General features: G+C 39.4%; 2 protein-coding genes and 1 pseudogene across 2 annotated transcripts; all 3 read left to right on the top strand.

Annotated features, from left to right (window-relative positions):
- Positions 1-1896: 1896 nt before the first annotated feature.
- On the top strand, positions 1897-7598 carry LOC141844756 (glycine dehydrogenase (decarboxylating), mitochondrial). Its single transcript, XM_074732749.1, has 15 exons — positions 1897-3254; positions 3528-3773; positions 3879-3956; positions 4044-4144; positions 4431-4626; positions 4709-4834; positions 4930-5115; positions 5247-5360; positions 5897-6049; positions 6218-6406; positions 6561-6638; positions 6723-6848; positions 6936-7034; positions 7106-7223; positions 7305-7598. Exons 1-15 carry the CDS (start codon positions 2046-2048, stop codon positions 7397-7399), a joined length of 3114 nt encoding a protein of 1037 aa, XP_074588850.1. The 5' UTR covers positions 1897-2045; the 3' UTR covers positions 7400-7598.
- A 791-nt stretch (positions 7599-8389) lies between these two features.
- LOC141845587 (uncharacterized) lies at positions 8390-10376 on the top strand (annotated as a pseudogene).
- Positions 10377-13389: 3013 nt separating this feature from the next.
- LOC141844965 (protein phosphatase 2C 50-like) lies at positions 13390-21368 on the top strand. Its single transcript, XM_074732954.1, has 5 exons — positions 13390-13748; positions 14027-15035; positions 15125-15505; positions 15594-15699; positions 20614-21368. The coding sequence occupies exons 2-5, from the start codon at positions 14277-14279 to the stop codon at positions 20949-20951; spliced, it is 1584 nt and encodes a 527-aa protein (XP_074589055.1). The 5' UTR covers positions 13390-13748; positions 14027-14276; the 3' UTR covers positions 20952-21368.
- The last annotated feature ends 140 nt before the right edge of the window (positions 21369-21508 follow it).

The following is a 21508-nucleotide window of genomic DNA, read 5'->3' as shown; positions in this document are numbered from 1 at the left end:
ATAAAGTCAATCTCTATATATTATAATAGTACTGAAATAAATAATATTTTGATTTTTTAAATAAAATATTCTCAATTTTAGGTTGTAGAATTTAAATTCGAAGATATGAGTATATTAAGAAGACAGCTGATCAAAAATATATTTATTTTAATTTAAAATGATTCAAAATTTTTAAAATTTATCAATCAATTTTAAAAATATAATATATTTTTAAAAATCTTTTTAATATTCACATTATTAAGTAAATAATTTTCTGAATAGATAAAATAAAAAATTTTAAAAAGAGATAAATTTTTAAGCGTAGCAAGTGAAGTGAAAAGAGAAAAGGTATAATGGAAAAATGATATATATATATTTTTAAATTTTAAATTGATGAAATGAGTAATTCTCATCGAAATTGAGATTCAATCTTATCATAACAATATTTTTAGAGACTCAACAAATGCTCACGGTTTTTAATTTTATGATCTTGTGCCACCATTGGATTTTGTTAGGATCTCGTTTGGGTTTGCTCTACTCAATCTATTAGAGTAAAAAAATGGAATTCATCATTTCAATAGTGCCATATAATCCATTCTACAATAATCATTTATAAAAAAATAAATTAAAAAATTATAATTGATTATTATATGAGAGATATTTTTTTAATTTTATCATGATTCAATTTTTATCCATTATAATAATATCTATTTATAATGATCAACTCTTTTTAGCATTAAAGTGGAATCTTCCACTCAACGATCCCATGATCAGCTTCATAAACATATATGAAGAAGTAAATTATGAAATTGCAGGTAACCATGAAACTACAATTTCATGATCGATTATAATTGATCATATGTGAGGAGGTAAATTGAGAAGTTATAATTGATCATAAGAGATTTGAATCTTTATCCTCTTTTACAATTCTGTTCTATAATAACCAACTTAGCTATCTTCCGAAGCTATAATGATCAACTCTTCTGCAAAAGATGAAATCCGTCACTCCAGCGGTTCGACACGGTCGGCTCCACGACCATCTGTGAGGAAGTAAATCGAAAAATTACAATTAATTACAATGATCAACTCTTATGCAAAAGGTGGAATCCGTCACCGTAGCGGCTCCACACGATCGATCCTATGACCATCTATTAGGAGGTAAATCGAGAAACTACAATTGGTCATAATACAGAAGGGTATTGTCTAAGAATTCAAACTTTTATTTTTTTTATAACTCTGTTGCGTTGTAACTAACTAGGGACACAATGATCAACTCAAATCATAACTAACTCATCTATGCTCCGGGGACAATGTAGCATTGCTCCACCCAATCCCTGAGTAGCATTGCTCCACCCAATCCAGAGATAAGCCACGGGAGATTTTTCCTCCACCCAAATTTCGTGCGGCTCTCGAAAGCGATAAGCCACCTGTGATCGTTCAGTCGCCGCGCCACCACCCCGCTGCTCCACCCCGCCCCCGTCCACTAAATTGTTTTTTTTTTCGGCTCGGCATTTTGGCAAACAGGTTCCGTGCATGGCGATCGGCTCCCGTCGCTCCTCGTCCATCCATCTCCCATCCCCTCGCTCCGCCTCCCGTTCCGCACGAAGCATATCGCCTCATGCGTTCGAGCGCAGCGCGCACAAGCGCACACGCATGCCGCTCCGCGTCAGCCTTCCTCGTCGCCTTCTGTCGCCAATGCCTGCCACTTGCTTTGTCCAGTGGTTGAACCCCACCACCAATCCACACCTACTTGCTCTCCCAGATTGAGTTGGATCTGGATCTGGAACCTCAAAAATTGGTAAATTTTTTTTTCTCTCTATAAATGGTGCTTTTGAGGATTTGGTGTTGCCGAAATATAAGGAGGGGCGTTAGCGAGCTTGTAGCAGGCGGAGTCGGAGGAGAGGAAGAGCTCTGTGGCTGTGGCTCTTTCTTCTTTCTCACCTCACCTCTTGTCTCTTGAGTGATATAGAAGAGCGGGGCAGAGAGATTGTTGTTTATTCGGAGGAAAGATTTGATCTTGTGTGGTGTAAAGAGGAGATCTTTGTTGGTGTTTTCTAGGTTTTACGATGGAGCGCGCGCGAAAGCTGGCTGGTCGGGCGATTCTACGGCGCTTGATCTCGCAGACAAGGTCGTCGTCGGGGACGCCTGCCGGCACGCGCCAGATATCTTCCCTTGCGCCGTCTTCGGTCTTTCCCGCTGGATATTCTCTCTTCCGGCCCATCGCCGCCGAGTCCTTGCTCCGCAATGGCCAATCCCGGTCTATCTCCGTCGAAGCCCTCCGCCCCTCCGACACCTTTCCTCGCCGCCACAACTCCGCCACGCCCGAGGAACAATCCACCATGGCGACATCTTGCGGCTTCCCCTCACTCGACGCCTTAATCGACGCCACCGTCCCGAAAGCCATCCGCCTCCCCGGAATGGAGTTCTCGAAGTTCGACGCTGGACTCACGGAGTCTGAGATGATCGCGCATATGAGCCGCCTCGCCTCCAAGAACAAGGTCTTCAAGTCCTTTATCGGGATGGGCTACTACGACACCTTCGTCCCTGCCGTCATCCTCCGCAACATCATGGAGAACCCAGCGTGGTACACACAGTACACGCCCTACCAGGCCGAGATAGCCCAGGGACGCCTCGAATCGCTTCTCAATTTCCAGACCATGATTTCCGAACTCACCGCCCTACCGATGTCCAACGCCTCCCTCCTCGACGAAGGCACCGCTGCTGCAGAGGCCATGGCGATGTGCAACAACATCCAGAAGGCTAAGAAGAAGACTTTCATAATCGCCTCGAATTGCCACCCACAGACTATCGACATCTGCAAGACCAGGGCCGACGGGTTCGACATCAAGGTCGTGGTCGCCGACCTCAAGGACTTCGATTACAGGTCAAACGATGTGTGCGGAGTCCTGGTTCAGTACCCCGGCACTGAAGGTGAGATCTTGGACTACGGGGATTTCATCAAGAACGCACACGCTCACGGCGTCAAGGTAGTGATGGCGACAGACCTGCTTGCACTGACCCTGCTTAAGCCCCCGGGTGAGCTCGGGGCCGACATCGTTGTTGGATCCGCACAGAGGTTTGGAGTTCCGATGGGCTACGGTGGTCCACATGCAGCGTTCCTGGCGACGTCGCAGGAGTACAAGAGGATGATGCCCGGCAGAATCATCGGAGTCAGTGTTGACTCCACCGGCAAGCCGGCACTGCGGATGGCAATGCAGACGAGGGAGCAGCATATTAGGAGAGACAAGGCCACCAGCAACATCTGCACTGCTCAGGTTTCAAATCTCCTCTACCTACTCTCATAAATATTTGTTCCATTTCACTTGATATGATTGCAAACCTTCATTTATGACAATAATAATTCAATGTCGTCGATGATGACAAATGAGATCTCAGGATAGGATATGACTGATATAGTTTACTTTGAATTATAGGAACCTCCAAATTTATTCGGATTAATTGTTTGTGGCCTTTTTTTTTTGTTCTCGTTTCACATGTTTCATTTATCAATATATTTATTGCAAAACAAATCTTGAACTGTGTAACAGGCATTGCTTGCAAACATGGCCGCAATGTATGCTGTTTACCATGGCCCTGAAGGCCTCAAAGCTATTGCCCAGAGGGTCCATGGTCTTGCTGGGGCCTTTGCACTTGGATTAAAGAAGCTTGGGACTGTGACTGTTCAAGACCTTCCATTCTTTGATACAGTAAAAGTCCATTCTTCTGATGCAAATGCAATTGCTGAAGAGGCACGCAAGAATGGAATTAATCTCCGGGTTGTCGACTCCAAAACGGTATGTTCTATCATCAAATCTGTTAGTTGAACATATGATACTGAGATATAAGTATGCAACATACTCTATATATTAAATCCTTAAGTAATTTTTCTATATTTTCAGATAACTGCATCCTTTGATGAGACAACAACGATTGAGGACGTTGATAGGCTTCTCAAAGTTTTTAATCGTGGCAAGCCTGTAAGTATCTACAGTGAAAAGACTTTTTCCGATGTGGGTTTCATATTTCACACAGATGATGCAACTAATTTTGGTTGAAATTCTCAGATCAACTTCACTGCAGAGTCACTAGCTCCAGAAATACAGATATCTGTTCCAAAGGGCCTTGTCAGAGAAAGTCCATTTTTGACACACCAAATCTTTAACTCGTATGCAATTTAGTATTTCTCTAAAAGCTAGTTGCCTCATAGGGTTTAAAGTGCAGCCTGATGCACGAAGCTCTCGCTAATGCGGGATCTCAGGAAAGGGTTGGACTACATTAGGTCAATTGTATACGGTCTTACTTTGCATTTTGCAAGAGACTATTTACGCGACTCGAACTTGTGACCTCAAGTTCACATGGCGACAACTTTACCGTTGCGCCAAAACTCCCCTTCAACTACTTGCCTCATAGAGTTTATTCACACTTATTCTTTCCTTTTCTTTATTCTTCAGGTATCACACAGAGCATGAGCTACTGCGGTATCTCCACAAGCTACAATCCAAAGATCTTTCTTTATGCCACAGTATGATCCCTCTTGGATCTTGCACAATGAAACTGAATGCTACTGTAGAGATGATGCCAGTGACTTGGCCTAGCTTTGCGAATCTTCACCCTTTTGCCCCTACTGACCAGACTCAAGGATACCAAGTAATACGTATTTTATTTTCTCTATCCTGTTTGAAGTATGAGCCCAACTTTCTATTTATCCTTGTTGTTTGGTTTGTGACAGGAAATGTTTGATGATCTTGGTGAGCTTCTGTGCAAAATCACTGGATTTGATTCTTTCTCGTTGCAACCAAATGCTGGTGCCGCCGGTGAATATGCTGGGCTCATGGTCATTCGTGCTTACCATCTTGTATGTCATCTGGAAGTTGAGACAACTAAGTTAAGAAATTAACTATTAAGATTTAGACTTTATCATTTATGTGCTTCCTTGGTTAAATCTTTTAGTCGAGAGGAGATAGCCATCGTAACGTCTGCATCATTCCTGTTTCTGCTCATGGGACAAATCCGGCAAGTGCAGCTATGTGCGGAATGAAGATTGTTGCTGTCGGAACAGATTCCAAGGGTAATATTAACATAGAAGAATTAAGAAAAGCAGCTGAGGCCAACAAGAACAATTTGTCTGCTCTGATGGTAAGAAAAATGTACCCTTAATTTGCATGTTGTAGTAATATTAGGCATTATGAGGATTTAATTCTATCATTTATCAGAAGTATTTTACTTTATTATATTTGTGCTTCACATATTGATTTGTCTCGCTCCAGGTTACTTACCCATCTACTCATGGAGTCTATGAAGAAGGCATTGATGAAATTTGCAAGATTATCCATGACAATGGTGGACAGGTTTACATGGATGGTGCTAACATGAATGCTCAGGTCAGTCATTCAATCCTTGGATGCCCTGAAGCCAGTTGTTCGAGCTTCTATTATCTGGGAAGTAATATAATCATAGTCGTAGATAAACTGCATGCTAAATGCCCTGGCCAAATGGCTTCTAAGCAAATGCACAGTGGGGATCACTGTGCATAGCTCATGGCGTGACGATGCCTTGCCCTACTTATTATTCCAATTCAGTAATGTTTTGGAAGTCTACTTAAATTGCTAAATCTCTCTTAAGATAGACTTTCTTCCTTGACATCTGAAAAAATGGCGATAATCAAAACAATATGACTATCTTAAGTGTGATCATTTTGGTCCAGTAGTTTAGTTATTTTGTGAAGCCTACTCCTATTCTCTTCAATTAGTTAGTTTTAATGTAGTGTGTACCTGCACGATTCTTGTTTTGTAATATGTTAAAATTTAGCAATGCTTAAACAAGGATCAATTGGGATTAATACATGCCTTCATAGGTGTTGACAGTATGTATTTCTGGAAGTTGCAAATCTTACCATCAATTCTTATGTTTTATTCAGGTTGGCCTCACTAGTCCAGGTTTTATTGGAGCCGACGTCTGCCATCTTAACCTCCATAAGACATTTTGCATCCCACACGGCGGAGGCGGCCCAGGAATGGGACCCATTGGAGTGAAGAAGCATTTGGCTCCATTCTTACCATCACACCCCGTGGTATGAAATTTTCAGCTCGCAGCATTGGACTTTGTATTACTGTTGCACAGTTGTTTGAGACACTGCATTTTCTATGTCTCATCTCTGTATTCTCTTGATGACATCTGAGTAAAATATAGGGATTTCTGCTTTTGTGTTTGATTGATTCCCTCTTTTTTGTGACCTTAGGTGGCTACTGGTGGGATACCTCGCCCTGAGAATGCCCATCCACTTGGTACCATTTCTGCAGCACCATGGGGGTCTGCACTCATCCTGCCAATCTCATACACATACATAGCCATGATGGGTTCCAAGGGGTTAACTGATGCTTCAAAGATTGCGATACTCAATGCGAACTACATGGCAAAGCGCCTCGAGGTACTTTTGATTTACACTATTCAGTGCTAAGCCGTGTGGATGTTCATGTCCTTCAGATAATGCTGATTTTATGTGAAACTCTACTTTTGCCAAAATATATTTGTTTCAGCCATTCTGTTTTAGACTCTCTATAACCACTTTAAATTTCCTGCAGAACTATTATCCTATTCTTTTCCGAGGAGTCAATGGGACTGTTGCTCATGAATTCATAGTAGACTTGAGGGGGTTCAAGGTTCTTAAAATGAACTTATTGCCATTCCATACGACCTCGTAAAATATGTTTGATTCTGATGTTTGTAAATTCGAACCATTGCAGACTACTGCTGGTATCGAGCCTGAAGATGTCGCCAAGCGTCTAATGGATTACGGATTCCATGCACCAACGATGTCTTGGCCAGTGCCAGGGACACTCATGATTGAACCCACAGAGAGCGAAAGCAAGGTATCAATCTAAATCTACTACCATTTCTTGCTTCCTCAAATGTATCCTATAGACCATCACTTTAAGCAATGATGTTCATACCCTCAGGCAGAGTTAGACAGGTTCTGCGACACCCTTATTTCGATCAGGGAAGAAATTGCACAGATTGAGAGTGGAAAAGCTGATATCAACAACAATGTCTTGAAGGTATCGAAGCATTTTGAGTAATCGTTTCTCCCTCCCTTGAGATTGATATAAACAACAAATGTTATCTGCAGGGTGCTCCTCATCCTCCTTCATTGCTAATGGCCGACACCTGGAGCAAACCCTACTCGAGGGAGTATGCAGCCTTCCCTGCCGCTTGGCTCCGAGGTGCCAAGTTCTGGCCGACTACAGGTACTCGATTTCCCAGTCATCTCTTTGATTAGCATCGAGAGAACAAACTCTGACCAGTGTTTGCTGTGGTTTACTTAACAGGGCGTGTCGATAACGTATATGGCGACCGAAACCTGATCTGCACTCTTCTTCCTGTGGCGCAAATGGCGGAAGAAGCTGCAGCTGCTACTGCCTAAGACATTGGCAGCCATGGAACCGTCCTCTGGTCACTACTGTAGGTTGTACATATGTTATGTGGGAACACTAGTTCCTTCCATGAAACTATCAAAGCACTTTCCTCTTGCTTAATGTTGCTCTCTCTGCAACTTATTCCAAGCTTTCTTCTGTAGAATTCTGCCAATTTACAAATCAATGATACATGATATCATATTTTAGGAGTGTTTGATTTGGTCATATTTTTATTTTTTAAAAATTACTGTTTATTTTGTATTTTCCAATCTCATTCTCTGAAAAAGGAGAAGTCATTTTCTAAATGTTTACAGCAAGAGGTGGAATCAAGTTAGATTAATCGTGAGTATGATATTTCTTTTTTTATTTATTATCAAAAATACGTTTTGTATTTTCCAATCTCATTTTCTGGAAAATGAGAAGTCATTTTCTAAATGTTTATAGCAAGAGGTGGAATCAAGTTAGATTAATCGTGAGTATGATATCTCTTTTTTATTTATTATCAAAAAAGTATTGTATCCCATGTAATATATGCTTATAATTATAATAATTAGTATATAACAACTGTTATACAATTATAGTAATTATGATTTTATAATTGTTATAATTATATAGTTATAACTATTAGATTGTTATATAATTATAATAATTATGATTTTATAATTATTACAATTATATAGTTATAATAATTATTATTATTGATATAATTACTTAGTAGCTATGAATTTATACTTATTATAAAAATCAATAAAAATGCGCCATTTTTATTTTTTGTCAAAATAATAATAATAATAACAATTCAAGTTGTAAATTTTAATTCAAAATCAGCGGCTGCCAATTTGCCAAAATATGAATTATTAAAAAGGAATGTTTTTAAGATCCTCTCCAAAAAGTCTTGCAACGTTTTCTCCAAAATGATATAAGGCTCTGATACGATACGTAAACTTTACGTTTTAAAATGTAGTTGGCATTGGATAAGATCCATTGCGGAAGAAAGCCCACCGTCACAAACTGCTTCGCCCATCGCAAACCCGATTCGTTCACGCCATGGCCGTCACGCCGCCTCCGGCGCCTCCTAACCCTCCGCCGCCGCCTGCGCCAGCAAAGAAGGGATTCCTTCGCCGATCCCTGCGCTTCTTTCTCGCCGTTAATCTTGCCGTCGGAGGTGTTTTCTCTATCTCACATCTCCCTCTGCAATTTAAACGCCTTCTTTTCTGCTCATTACCAGATCGAGGGGAGTCGGGTCCTCCCTTGGCGATCCATGGTGATGCTGGGTTTGATCTCTTAATCGGATCTTGTTCACTGTTAAAGTGTTTTTTTTTTTTCGTTTTCATCGAAGAATCCGGTCTTTGGACTGGAATGGTTTGGCTGCTTTCCTCTTTTCCTCTTTGCCGTGATTATTTGGTCATTGTCGAATATTTTGCGGTATGATCAAGCTTGGTTTAGTACTTCAGTGTACCTATTTGTATCGAAATCTATCTAGATTTAAGTACTAGTTAGGTTTAAAAGACTATAAGATGAGATCAAAAATGTGAATATGTTGCAAGCTGGGTGCAGATAGGAATTGAGGAATGCCCACAAGTTAAGGAAATTTTCCGATAACCGTAGATTTAGTGCATTGTTCTCAATTCTTACCTTAAGCCCTAATTTGTGGTTCTTAGGCATTTTGAGTTTCATGCATAGAAATATTTACAAATTGTAGCTTGTGTTTAATATGAAGAGTGAAAGGTGGTTTTTTTTCAGCAGTTATCACTTCTCTCAGTAAGCATGAACTATTTACATATTCCTATCTAACTCCTTGATGAGGCTTCATGTATAAGCCGGCTGATTGATGTACATCTTCTCCTTTATAGTTGTTACTAAATGTTTGGTTTTTCTTTGCATTGTCGTCACTTCGTTACCAAGACTGCAAAATGCTCATCATAATTCAATGTAATTGGAAACTAGAGATAAACTGAAGGGGCAGTGAATGCAACTATGCAAGAAACAAGATTTGCACTCATTCAGGCAGCATTGTGGTTTTCACTGCTAGTTTTTGTTATCGACTTGTGTAACTTTGTTAGATAGTTTTGGGTCTTTTGACTATGAACTGGTGCAACCATCATCCTAATTTTGTTTTTGTTTTGGAAAAATATAGATGTATGATCCTGAAAAGTAAATGGTTTAGTATTTTACTTTTAAATTCCTTGGCTATTGGTAGTAACACCTTTAGGTTGTCCCAGTCTATAATCTTTTCTTAGTTCTAATGTACAAAAGCTTGCCATATCAAACTTTAGAGGCCTTATTACTTTTTTCACATTAGAAAGGCATCATCCTGGACCTGGTTGATGGTCTATTTAAGGAGCTAGAGATGGTGGAACTAAACAATTTTGATAGATTCATTGTTGTTGGTGACTTGGGGTTTTGATCCACTTGATTATTGAACCACTGCAAGCTTGTCGGCATGACAATGGTTGCTTGAACTGTAATGTTCTATCTTTAGTGTGTCTTCTTCATTAGTGGATAAGATGTTGCCCACAGTTAGAACATCTGAAATTGTTGTTCTTGTATGTCTTCTCCAACTCAACAAATCCTTTCTGTCCAGTATATGTCCTCTTGAGAACATCAAAGAAAGATCCATCTAAGGAGGGTGAAGAAGCTGCGAAAATGGTTCCTGCTGCTCCTGTCACCATTGAACCTGCAACCCCTGATACGAAAACGGTGGTTGCAACTGTTACACCTGCAACAAAGGTTCTACCTCCGATCACAGAGCAGGAGCAACGAGAGCTCTTCAAATGGATTCTAGAGGAAAAGAGAAAGGTCAAGCCGAATGCTCCGGATGAGAAGAAGAAAATTGAAGAGGAGAAGGCTCTTCCTCAAGCAGCTCATTCGAGCCAAGCCTATTCCCAGCATTTAGGAGCCTCATTTTTCTTGAATCCATGGATGTTTTGCTTCAAACTCTCTGTGATTGTATTCCGACTACCATTTCCATTCAATTGTGACAAATCTGTATGTTTTAATCGATAAAGGCCCTGTGTTCCATTTTGATTTTTTTTATCAAAAGAGCACTCCATTCTCCTTACGGAAAATGATACATTTAATTTTCAATGTTATTTTTATTATTATCTCATTTATATTTTCTATCTAAATTCTAAATTGATTGGGTGCATTGTAGCAGCTACAAAATCGTAGTTGCTACACATGTTGTAGCAGCTATGATATTGTCGTTGCTACAATTATAATAGTTGTAGTAGTTACGATTTCATAACTACTGCAACTATAACAGTTTAATAGTTATGAGCTACGAAATCGAAGCTGTTACAATATAAAAAATAAACTTAAATAAAGAGGATTAAAATTTTCAGAGCTTTTGAAAAATCTTTAAATGATATTTTTTAATCTAAGATTGGGTCGTTATGGGTTATATTCAATAATAAATATAGATTTTTAAACAAATTTTGATTTGATATATTATATGTTTCGTGATTCAATTCAAGATAAAATTTATGATCTCTCCAAGCTTACTTAATATTTATAGTTATAATAACTATGAAATCGTGGTTGTTACAAACTTACAATTGCGTAGTAGTTACAATTTCGTAGCTTCTATAACACGTCGTGGTTTAAGATTTAGGTGGAAAATATATAAGAGAGATAATAATGAGAATAATATATTGGAAGGGTAGTTGAGTAATTATATATGAAAGAGTGTCATCCTTTGGTCTTGGCTATTGGCTTTAGCCTCAATAACCAACCTTCATCTAGCCTCAATCTTAGTCGTCGACCTCTTCTTAGGTCTATATTGACCTCAACATTAGTGGTTGAGTTCATCACCAGCTCGGTCTCAGTTGTCGATTTCTTCTCAAGTCTCGTTTGCTAACCTCGGCCTCAGTGGCTAATCTCATCTCTAGCTCGGTCTCAGTTGTCGACATCAACCTCAACGGTCAATCTCATCTCTAACTCAATCTCGATTGTCGATCTCCTCTTGGTCTTGGTTGTCAATCTCTTTTCGATTTCGATTGTCGACTTCGACCTCAGCAGCAGACCTCATTTCTAGCTCGATCTCAATTGTCGATCCCCTCTCGATCTCATCTACCGATCTTAGCTCGATCTCGGTTGCCGACCTTCTCTCGATCTCCATTGCCGACCTCAATTCGGTCTCGATTGCATACCTCAGCTCGGTCTTGGCTACCTACCTATTCTCGATCTTGGTTGCTGGCCTCTTCTAGGTCTTGACTACGGACCTCAGCTCGATCTCGATCGCATACCACAACTCGATCTTGGCCGCTCAATCTCAGTTTAGTCGCGGTTGTTGATCTTGACCTTAGCGACTGACCTAATCTTCAGCTTGGTCTCTCGACTATCGATCTCGATCTTTTCTTTCAGCCCTTGCTTGGGCCAATATGATCGATTTGTCACAAAGATTGGTTCTCTCGAAAAAGGGAGAAATAGTAGCGCATATCTCGAAAGACGGGATGACAAGAATAGGTATTTCGAAATAGATCATAAACGAAAGCGTACATTTTAGAGAACAAACACATTAACAGTTCTTTAAAAGGTTACTTCCTCCAAGAGTATAGGTATGCACACATACAAAATCTTAATTTCTCTTAATTGCTTCTCCTACAATAAATCCTAACTTAATTGTTAGAGTGGCCTATTGAGATCTACCCCGACGCCATTCTACACTCTCTCAAAGTGTTTTTCAGGTATTTTTCTCATCTCCAATAATAATTTTCGAGGAACATGCATGTCAGTTTGTTCGTTAATCGGTGGCTTGATTATTCACGATATTTGACCTGAACAATAATGATTACTAGGATTGTAAATCGAACGTTCGTGAATAAATTTGATGTTCTACTTAGTAAGAGTTTATTTATGTTCTTTCAATACATATACGATCAATTAAATGAACAAATTTGAATACATATGTGTTCAATTCGTATTAATGTTCATGAATAATATTTTTGAATTATCTTCATCGATAAAATTCTTATCAATATATTAAATAAATAAATAAAATTTTAAAATAAATAAATAAATTTATATTATTAAATTTAATAACTAAAAAAATATAAATATTTTAAAAATGAACAAAATTTGAATTGAGAATTTGATAATATCTAAATGAATATAACTCATACTAAATAATCAAACTCAAACTTATAAAAAAAAATCACTTGAATAATTATTTTAATAACTTGATTTATTTAATTAAGGACTCGATTTAATTTGACATGAATATCATAAAATTTAATTAGACTTCACCGTCCCGGTGATTACTGCGTTGCTACTCCAAATCTTTTTGATATACGAAGTAATTTTTGAGGCATTATAATTTATATGTCAATAATGGTGCTATGACGTCAGAACCTACGCTTGCTGCATTTTAGTATTATGCTGTCAATTTGCATAAAAATGTAGGACAAATACGAGTCAACAAAGTATGCGGTCGAAATGATTCTTGTAAGATCTCTGACGTATCATCCCTTAACGGCAGCCGGTACCCCGCGCTCCGTCATCCGCGTCCTCCTTGTCCGTGCGGCAGGCGCCGTTAAATTTGGACGGCGCCGTCTTGTCATCTCCCCGCCACCGGTTGTGAGCGTAAGCCACCACCGACCGCAGGGGCAATAAAATGAATAAATCGCTTCGGTTGATGCGGCGGAGCACCGGATCCGATTCGGGAGCAAATAATTGCAGAGCCGGGACACGTGCCCGCACCAGACCGGCGAAGCGAGGACGGGTACATTAGGACGTCCGCCCTCGGGGCCTAGCTGCGGGGCCCACAGAAGCGAGCAGGGCAGCTGCCTCACGTTGCCGCGGGCCCCGCCCCGGGGCACGCGTCGAGACGCGGGGAGGCAGTCCAAGGAATGGGCTCACGTGGTTGGATTCCTGCTCGACGCGCCTCGTTCCTACTGGTCCATACGAGCGTGACGTGTCGGGGACGAAGCAGCCAATCTGCGGGACTCGTCGCGCCAGACCGCCTACGCTCGACACCTGTCCCATTCGCCACTCGGCGGGAGGCGTCCGAAGCGGAAGCCGAGGCTTTTCTCTTTCAGATCTCTGGTTTTTATTTTTTTGCTCGATTTATTTCGAGACTAGGAAGATTGATGCAGTCTCGCTCGCTTCTGGGGAAGAAATACAGTGAGAGAGGGGGAAATAGTAGGAGAGGCGTGGGTGCTTAGGCTTCCTTCTCAAGCGTCCGTCGACTTTTCAATTATTGAGGCGGTGGAGGTTCCACGAGATCCAGGGAACTCAGATTGCGCGATGAAAAGAGGTTGAAAAGAAGGGCACATCTTTTGTTCTGATTCTCGAGCATTCTCTTCGTAGATCCCTCCTCCTACGCCGAAAAAGTGGCTATTTGGGGCCTATAAGAAGGTAATTCCTAGGTTTCAGCTTCACTCCCATTCTAGTTATTTTCTCGTACAGTTTGGTGAAATTGTTTGGATCATCGCAAATAAAATAGCGTAAAACGCTTTCCTTTACCTAAAAAATTGTTTTTTTTTTTTGTTCTAATTTTTTTGCCTCCTTTTGTTTTGGTTAATGCTAATGTAGCAGTAGTTTTTTTTTCTTCTTTTTTTGTTTGGATTGCATGAAAATTGTAATTTTGGCTGGAGATGAATTTAATCCCGTAGATTTCCTACCTCGTTCCTCAGATCTATCGTCTATGGAAGGGGTTGGCTGGATGTTGTTGTCAAGTTGTTTGAGGCACGGGAGGCGACGCCGTGGAACCCGTGAGACTCCGCGGCTGGAGATCGTTCGAGAGAGATAAGGCCGTGGCGAACAAGATCGACCTCCAACCAAGTTGATGTACGCGTGAACCTTGAAGTGGGCACACACAAGGAGTGTTTACGGTCATTGGGTTCGCCGAGTTCACTACGCTTGGGGGGGCGGGAGGGGAGGTTGATGGATGAGATGTCTCCAGCGCTTGCTTTGCCATCTCAACCGAGTAGTGCGAGCTGTGACGCTGCTTCAGTGGAGGTCACTTGCCCCAAAAGAATTGCAGAAGAGAAGGATGTGATAGTTGATTCAATGGAGTCGGCTGCTACTGATTTGGCTGCTGGCCTTGAGCAAATAGAGTCCGCAGCCCTGACCTCCTTGGAAGAGGATGGGGATATGGATGCAGATGATCTAGAGATTCGAACAATTCCAGGGAGTGATGAGGAGGATTTGACGTCAATCGAGCCTGAATTGTCTGCGGGAAGCTCTTGTTCAGTTATTATCGATGGTAGCAGTGTAAACTGTGCAGTGGAGGAGACTTCAGATTCTTCTTATGATCTCGGGACACCTACATCTGCGGATGCAGGAAACAACCTTGGCAAGATTGTACCAGTGCGAGTTTTAGAAGAGCTGTCTGACAATCCACTAAATGACCATTGTGTGGGCAGACCTACTGTTGAGTCTGAAGCTACTGGAAAACAATTGAGTGGAAGTAGCAAAGGCTTACGGAATGTGTATTTGAGAGAAAGCTTGCCTCTTTGGGGATGCGTAACGATATGTGGACGGAGGCCAGAAATGGAGGATGCAATGGTTGTGGTGCCTAAGTTCTTTGAAGTACCCCTTCGAGCTCTTATTGGTGATCAAGTCATGGATGGCTTAGACCCTGACACCATTCGCTTGTCATTGAACTTCTTTGGTGTGTTTGATGGTCATGGGGGTGCCCAGGTACTCAACATTTTGGTAGAAATCATTCATTTGTATTCATGCATACTGTTTATGTGATCGATATGTGGACCTTTGTTTTAATATTGTAGGTTGCCAACTATTGTCGGGAGCGCCTCCACCATGTGTTGACAGAACTTTTGACAGATCTGGTTAACGATATTGGAGGCAAGAATTGTAGTGATCGGAAGAAACTGTGGGAGAAAGCCTTTGTTGTTTGCTTCCAAAAGATTGATGATGAGATTGGAGGGAAAGAAAGCAACAGAAATATGGGAAGCACAGTTGATACTTTCAATGAAGACGATCATCATTACTCCAGAGCACTGTCAGAACCTATTGCACCAGAAACTGTTGGATCTACAGCTGTGGTTGCTGTTGTTTGCTCAACACACATTATTGTCGCAAACTGTGGGGATTCAAGGGCAGTACTTTGCCGTGGCAGGCAGCCCATTCCTCTATCAGTAGATCATAAGGTAAGATTGTCCTTTTGATTTTACCACAGGATCTATTTGTTTTCCTTGAAAGTTCAGAACAGACCAAATTATCTATTTTGTGCTTCAGCCTAACAGGGAAGATGAGTATTTGAGGATTGAATCTCAGGGTGGCAAGGTCATACACTGGAATGGATACCGTGTGTTTGGTGTTCTTGCTATGTCACGGTCTATTGGTATATATCCTTCTCTCTTATACTTGCAAGCACTGTGGAACTTTCATGATACTTTGCCTGTGGATTTGTTTCAATTTCATTACTGTTTCATAGATGTTGAACTTTAACATGGATGATTTCTAGAGCCTATTTTCGAAAACAAATATTTCACATGACAATATCATGCACACTCTTTACATTTTTACTAGATATTTATTTAACAACAAGCCACAAGTCTGAATCATTTGGGACCGGCAACTATGTAATGACTTGAGGTACTAAAAACACAAAATCAAGACAAGATAAGGTGCTGTTTCCAATTTAAAAGTAGTGTACCTGTGCTATTTCTACCAACATAATGTTTAGGAAATTGTTGGATGCAAAGTATCTGAATAAAATGTTCCTATGTTACATGATGATCATGCAATCAAAGCAAAAAAGTTATTGTTCACTTGTTGCTAGGATAAGAATCTACCATCAGTTGGTTTATGTTTAGAGAGCAACCTTGAATTCAGACAATGATAGACCTAGGGAATAGTGCCCCAAAACCCTTTAATACAAATTGTTCAATATTTCCTCACAAAGCTGCTAGTTAAAAATGATAAAATAATCTTATGTTCATGTGAAATTTTGTTTTCATTTCCTCTCCTTGCTGACTTAGGAAACCTCAAGTTTTGTCATCTTGTTTGGCGTGAATGAGCTTGGGTATTAATATTTTTCTTTTTGCTTAAGTTGCATTTATCTTAAATCTGTATTGTGCTTATCAGTAAAAGCAACATAATGTCATTTTGGTTGCAATATGTAACTTCTGTAAAGACCTGAGTCTTAATCCCATTGAAAAATAAAAACTGTGTAACTTCTAGAGAAAGAAATGATCAAAACTAATGTCAGTATAGCATATTGTTGAAAATGATAAAAGCTAATATTTATTCAAAAGTATGATATTTGTTCCTATGTAATTGTTGGATTACAAATCAATAACTAACCTTTGAAGTAAGCAGTGCCAGTGTCTAGTACCCCACTCTTAATGTAAATGTCCTCAGATGGCTAGGTACTTGCACCTTAAAAACATCCAGCCATCTGTTCTCTATGTTTGCATTTCTCTTGTAATTCCTTGTCAAATGGTTCACTCAAAACTAGACAAACTAGACTATTTAGTTTTGATGCTCTGACTAGTACTTTATTCTTAGTATTTTGTTTACATTGTTAGATATGTAAGAAGAGCTTTTGGAATAGAGAGCTCCTTATATGCGGCAACTTATTTCCTTTGTTGTTTCTAGAACCTCTCATTATTCTCCAACTTAAATGCTGCTGCTGGTGGATTATATTTACACAAGACCACCAATATGATTCTGATAGACTCTTAATCTCTCTATGATTATAATATTTTCGGTTCATGTAATGGAATCGATAAGGATAGTATAGTTATTCTTAAAATTGAAGGGAGGAATGGATTAGGAATATGTATTATTTGGTTTGGTTCATGGAATAATGTTTCCAAGATTTAGAACAAGTATTTTGGGATTGATGAAATGAATAGCTAAGAAAGTTTGAGAGGGAATGATGGTTCAGTTAGAAGTGGTATGTCGATTACATTTGTTCTAATCAGAATGGAATACCTATTCATGCCAAGCTACTTCTTTCATGTCCACAACAGTTGGTGACAGAGATACAGCATAGTTGGAGGTCATAATGTTTCCAAGATTTAGAACAAGTATTTTGGGATTGATGAAATGAATAGCTAAGAAAGTTTGAGAGGGAATGATGGTTCAGTTAGAAGTGGTATGTCGATTACATTTGTTCTAATCAGAATGGAATACCTATTCATGCCAAGCTACTTCTTTCATGTCCACAACAGTTGGTGACAGAGATACAGCATAGTTGGAGGTCATATTGAAAGCCAGCATTGCTGGTTCGAATGGGCATTGAAATTCTTTGTTGAAAACAATTTGATTTTTCCATTGCCAAAATTTCAAGCAGGTAGTTCCAAATAAGAGCTTCCACTGTTGATTGACACTGCTTGCTTGATAACTTTCTGGACTCAGACATGAGTTCTTAACCCATCCCTCTTCGAATTCCACCTCAATTTGAATTGAGATCATCCCATATATCCTTAGTAACTAGAAAGTCCCTTAACACAAGCATACAGAAGAGAGGAAAATTTAGTTCAGCAGGCATAAACAGGTCTTGTTGCCTTGATCTGCGGCACATTTAGGGTTTTATATACAGATGAAACTTTATATTCTGTCCATGGCACAATTCTAGCAGATTGACCTGACATGACCTGTTAATTAAGCAGGTCGTGTCTGGCTGGGTGATGTCATATGACCTATTTAATTAACAGTTAGGCTTGTCATACACGAGTTGTATGACACGACCAGTATAAAGAAGCAGGTAAGGGAACCACAAATCACAACTGAGGCATATCAGTAAAGAAAAAGATAATTATTTCAATGTAAATGATTATAGAAAACAATAACAAGACCTCGTATATCTAGCGTTTATTTTCCAATTTCAAGTGTCAAGCAAAAATGTTGATCTTTGAGTAATGCCAGAGGAACCGTGATAGGTCCCTAACATTTTTAGCCTTTATGGCAATTGATTGGTCTATCAACAAAACGACATCTATGAAATATCACTTTATCTATGATAGTGGATACTGTAACTGATTATAAATAGTTCCACTACGAATGGAAATCCAATTAAGAGTACAAATACATCTTCCTAAATTTTACTTAGAAAACATAAAGAACTATTTATAGTTTTGCAAATAGTTAGCAAATATATTCTCTCAAAATCTTTGACATAAAAAGTAAATAACAGCTCTTTTCCTCCCCTTTCTTATTCCCCACACCAATAGGCATATGTGACTTTCTCCAAAATCTCCAAAAGATGAGTTAACAAACAATCATACACTAGAATCATAATACATTAAACAATACACATGACAATATATCATGTTACTATATATATATATATATATATATATATATATATATATATATATATATATATATATATATATCACCTTCTAGACTGAGGGGTAAGAATGAGATATATTTTCCAACCGTTGCAATTCTAACCTAAGAAGTCAATGTCAAATTTGTCCAGTGATCAACAAGACTAAAGAAGTGCTGGACAGAGAAAGACTAATTTGGTAGAAGTAATCAACAGGATGATGTATAGTGTCACAAATATTGAACTCTTCTTGTCCACTCATCCAACCTATTCCTCAGCAAGTATATATCAAAAACAAAGTAACAGAAGGAACTTGTAAGATGCCTTGGCAGCACAGCATAATTTAAAAGAAAACCAGAAGTTTAGATGTGGAAAACAATACTTTAGGTCTACAATAAAAACCCTTTAAGTTGCAAAATTTCTTGGAGAGCTTCAAGTGTCTTTTGCTTCTGCAAAAGAATATAAAGAATAAACACATCTTTTGTCAATTTAAACCTGTTGTATGTAGAATGTAGAAGGGGCTGGGTACCAGCCTAGTTCTCTATCCCAAAATAATTTGTCATGTGAGGGGAAGATATCCTTCTAATGTGTAACTATAATGAATCACCACATTTGTTTACCTAGGACTAACAGACTCTGAGTCTCAATAATGCTATCTTCATGCATTTGCAACTCTTATGATGGCTCCCTTTATTCTTCAGTTGTCTGCTCCAAGCGATGGAAAAACAACTGCAGTACCTCTCCCTTTCCTTGATTTTGAACTGAACTACTATCGTGGTTTATTATGCTTATATATATATATATATTATTAGTCCCATGTAGATAAATGTGGTGGTTCATTACATATGTATGTGTATATATTATATATTTTTGGATAGAAAGACTTTACCCCAATTTAACATAATGATGAAGGAAGAAAGGAATACTGTTTTGCTGCCAAATATGGAGAGGACAAAGGAGATATCAGTAATGGAAGCATTAATTTATACATGTGATAGGCAGTATGTGGAAAGTGGATTCACACAGAAGCATTATATAGGGAGAGATCATGTGAGCAAGAATTTCTTGACGTCAATGAAAAGAGGAAATCGGGATTCGTGAGTAGAACAACTTAACTTGTGGCCATTGTCATACTCATGGGGATAGGGTTTTTTTTTTCTTTTTTTTTTGCTTAAACAAGAGTAGAGGAAGTAGGGGCTTCTACTTGAACATGTGTAGAGGAAGATGTGAAGGAATAAGGAAATGCAGGACGAAGGTTGAGAATAGAGATGGATATGCAAACGGTGGCAAAAGATGGAGATGGAGGATAGAGGCGATGCAAACAACACAACGGCAAGTGATGCGTCGGTGGGTGCTTAGGTATTTCATGAAGTTGGGAGTGGATGTGGTCTCATGGGTTCTAGGTTACTAGCAGCCAACGGAGCCAAGTTTATGAGTAGGGATTCAGAGCTATGGATCATCCAGGATTTGAAACATAAATTGTTCCCAAGGTCATATTCAAACAGGTTGTGTTTAGGCAGATTGCATATGGTCATGTTTAAATGGGCCTATCAAGTCTAGTCACGGAACCTGAAATGATCTATATATTTACATTTCGTGTAAAAGTGTAGGTTGAGTTGTACAAATGGATTTTATCATCTTTTTCCATACTCAGGCAAACAAATTTCGGTACGACCCACCCTTGGTGCATAGGTTGTCATCTCCTTTTTGCCATTTATTGTCACAATTCTATTGTATGTAGATGGGTCTGTGCTCAAGGCTCCTTGCTTTTATCTCGGCAACAATCAAGTTTGTTTACTTGTCCTTATACCTTTTACAGCATTATGACAGCAAATATTGTGTTTTTCATTTGAGAAAGCTTGTTCAGAAGATAGGTATCCATTTTCCATGACTTCCGCCACTGCCTGAACTGTTATCGTACTACCCTTCACTAAGGCTAAAAACTGGAATGGTTATTGATGTATCTGATGTTTACAGGCGATCGATACTTGAAGCCATGGATTATTCCTGAGCCAGAAGTTACGATAACCCCACGAGTAAGAGAGGATGAATGCCTTGTTCTAGCTAGTGATGGCTTGTGGGACGTCATGTCTAACGAAGAGGTGTGTGATGTCGCCCGGAAGCAGATTCTGCTCTGGCACAAAAAGAATGGCCCCGTATCACCATCATCTCAAAGTGGCACAGTAGCTGATCCTGCAGCTCAAGCAGCTGCAGATTGTCTAATGAGACTTGCTTCCCAGAAGGGAAGCAAGGACAACATCACCATTATCGTGGTGGATCTCAAAGCACAGCGGAAGTTCAAGAGCCGGTCTTAACATTATCGCGGTTTCGAACTTCAGAAAAGAAGCATGTGTACATTAGACTAAGTTTAGTTGGTTAATATGCCGAAACACTATACTCAGGCCTTCTGTTTCTTTGTTTGGGGCCTTAAGATTGTATGCTTATAGATATTTATAGAACATTTCTAGCCTTGGCAAATCTAATGCAGGTGCTTCCAATTCCTTGCGATAGGCCTGCCTGTACCTTTAACTCTTGACTTGAGCCACAGCAGCACTCAGAAAACTGGTGGGGAAGGAAGAAACAATGCATGCTGCACTTCTTGTATGGATCCATCTGTATCATTCTGTTTCATTTCATTCCCTGAATTATGAAATAGAAGATGTAATTAAATGAATGATTCTTTGAAATGTATTGGATTAAGATCATAAAGAGAATGAATCATTCTTATTCAATTCCAGCAATAGCACAGGTTTCTTGTGGAGAGGAAAACCTGCGTGGAATATTCGATTACGAGTTCGAATATATATATATATATCACATAAATTATATATTTTAATTATTATGACTTCAATGATTATTTTTATTATATATA

Source organism: Curcuma longa, chromosome 14 (genome assembly GCF_044706935.1).
Source record: "Curcuma longa cultivar G26 ecotype Majalengka, Jawa Barat chromosome 14, ITB_CL_G26_1.1, whole genome shotgun sequence".
Lineage (NCBI taxonomy): Eukaryota > Viridiplantae > Streptophyta > Magnoliopsida > Zingiberales > Zingiberaceae > Curcuma > Curcuma longa.
This window is presented reverse-complemented; position numbering and strand designations above follow the sequence as displayed.

Coding starts and splice junctions, on each gene's coding strand:
- LOC141844756 (XM_074732749.1), top strand. CDS start 2,046: ATGGAGCGCGCGCGAAAGCTGGCTGGTCGGGCGATTCTACGGCGCTTG. Junction 4,627..4,708: donor ACCAGACTCAAGGATACCAA/GTAATACGTATT, acceptor GGTTTGTGACAG/GAAATGTTTGATGATCTTGG. Junction 6,407..6,560: donor ACATGGCAAAGCGCCTCGAG/GTACTTTTGATT, acceptor AATTTCCTGCAG/AACTATTATCCTATTCTTTT.
- LOC141844965 (XM_074732954.1), top strand. CDS start 14,277: ATGGATGAGATGTCTCCAGCGCTTGCTTTGCCATCTCAACCGAGTAGT. Junction 15,036..15,124: donor ATGGTCATGGGGGTGCCCAG/GTACTCAACATT, acceptor TTAATATTGTAG/GTTGCCAACTATTGTCGGGA. Junction 15,506..15,593: donor CTCTATCAGTAGATCATAAG/GTAAGATTGTCC, acceptor TTTGTGCTTCAG/CCTAACAGGGAAGATGAGTA.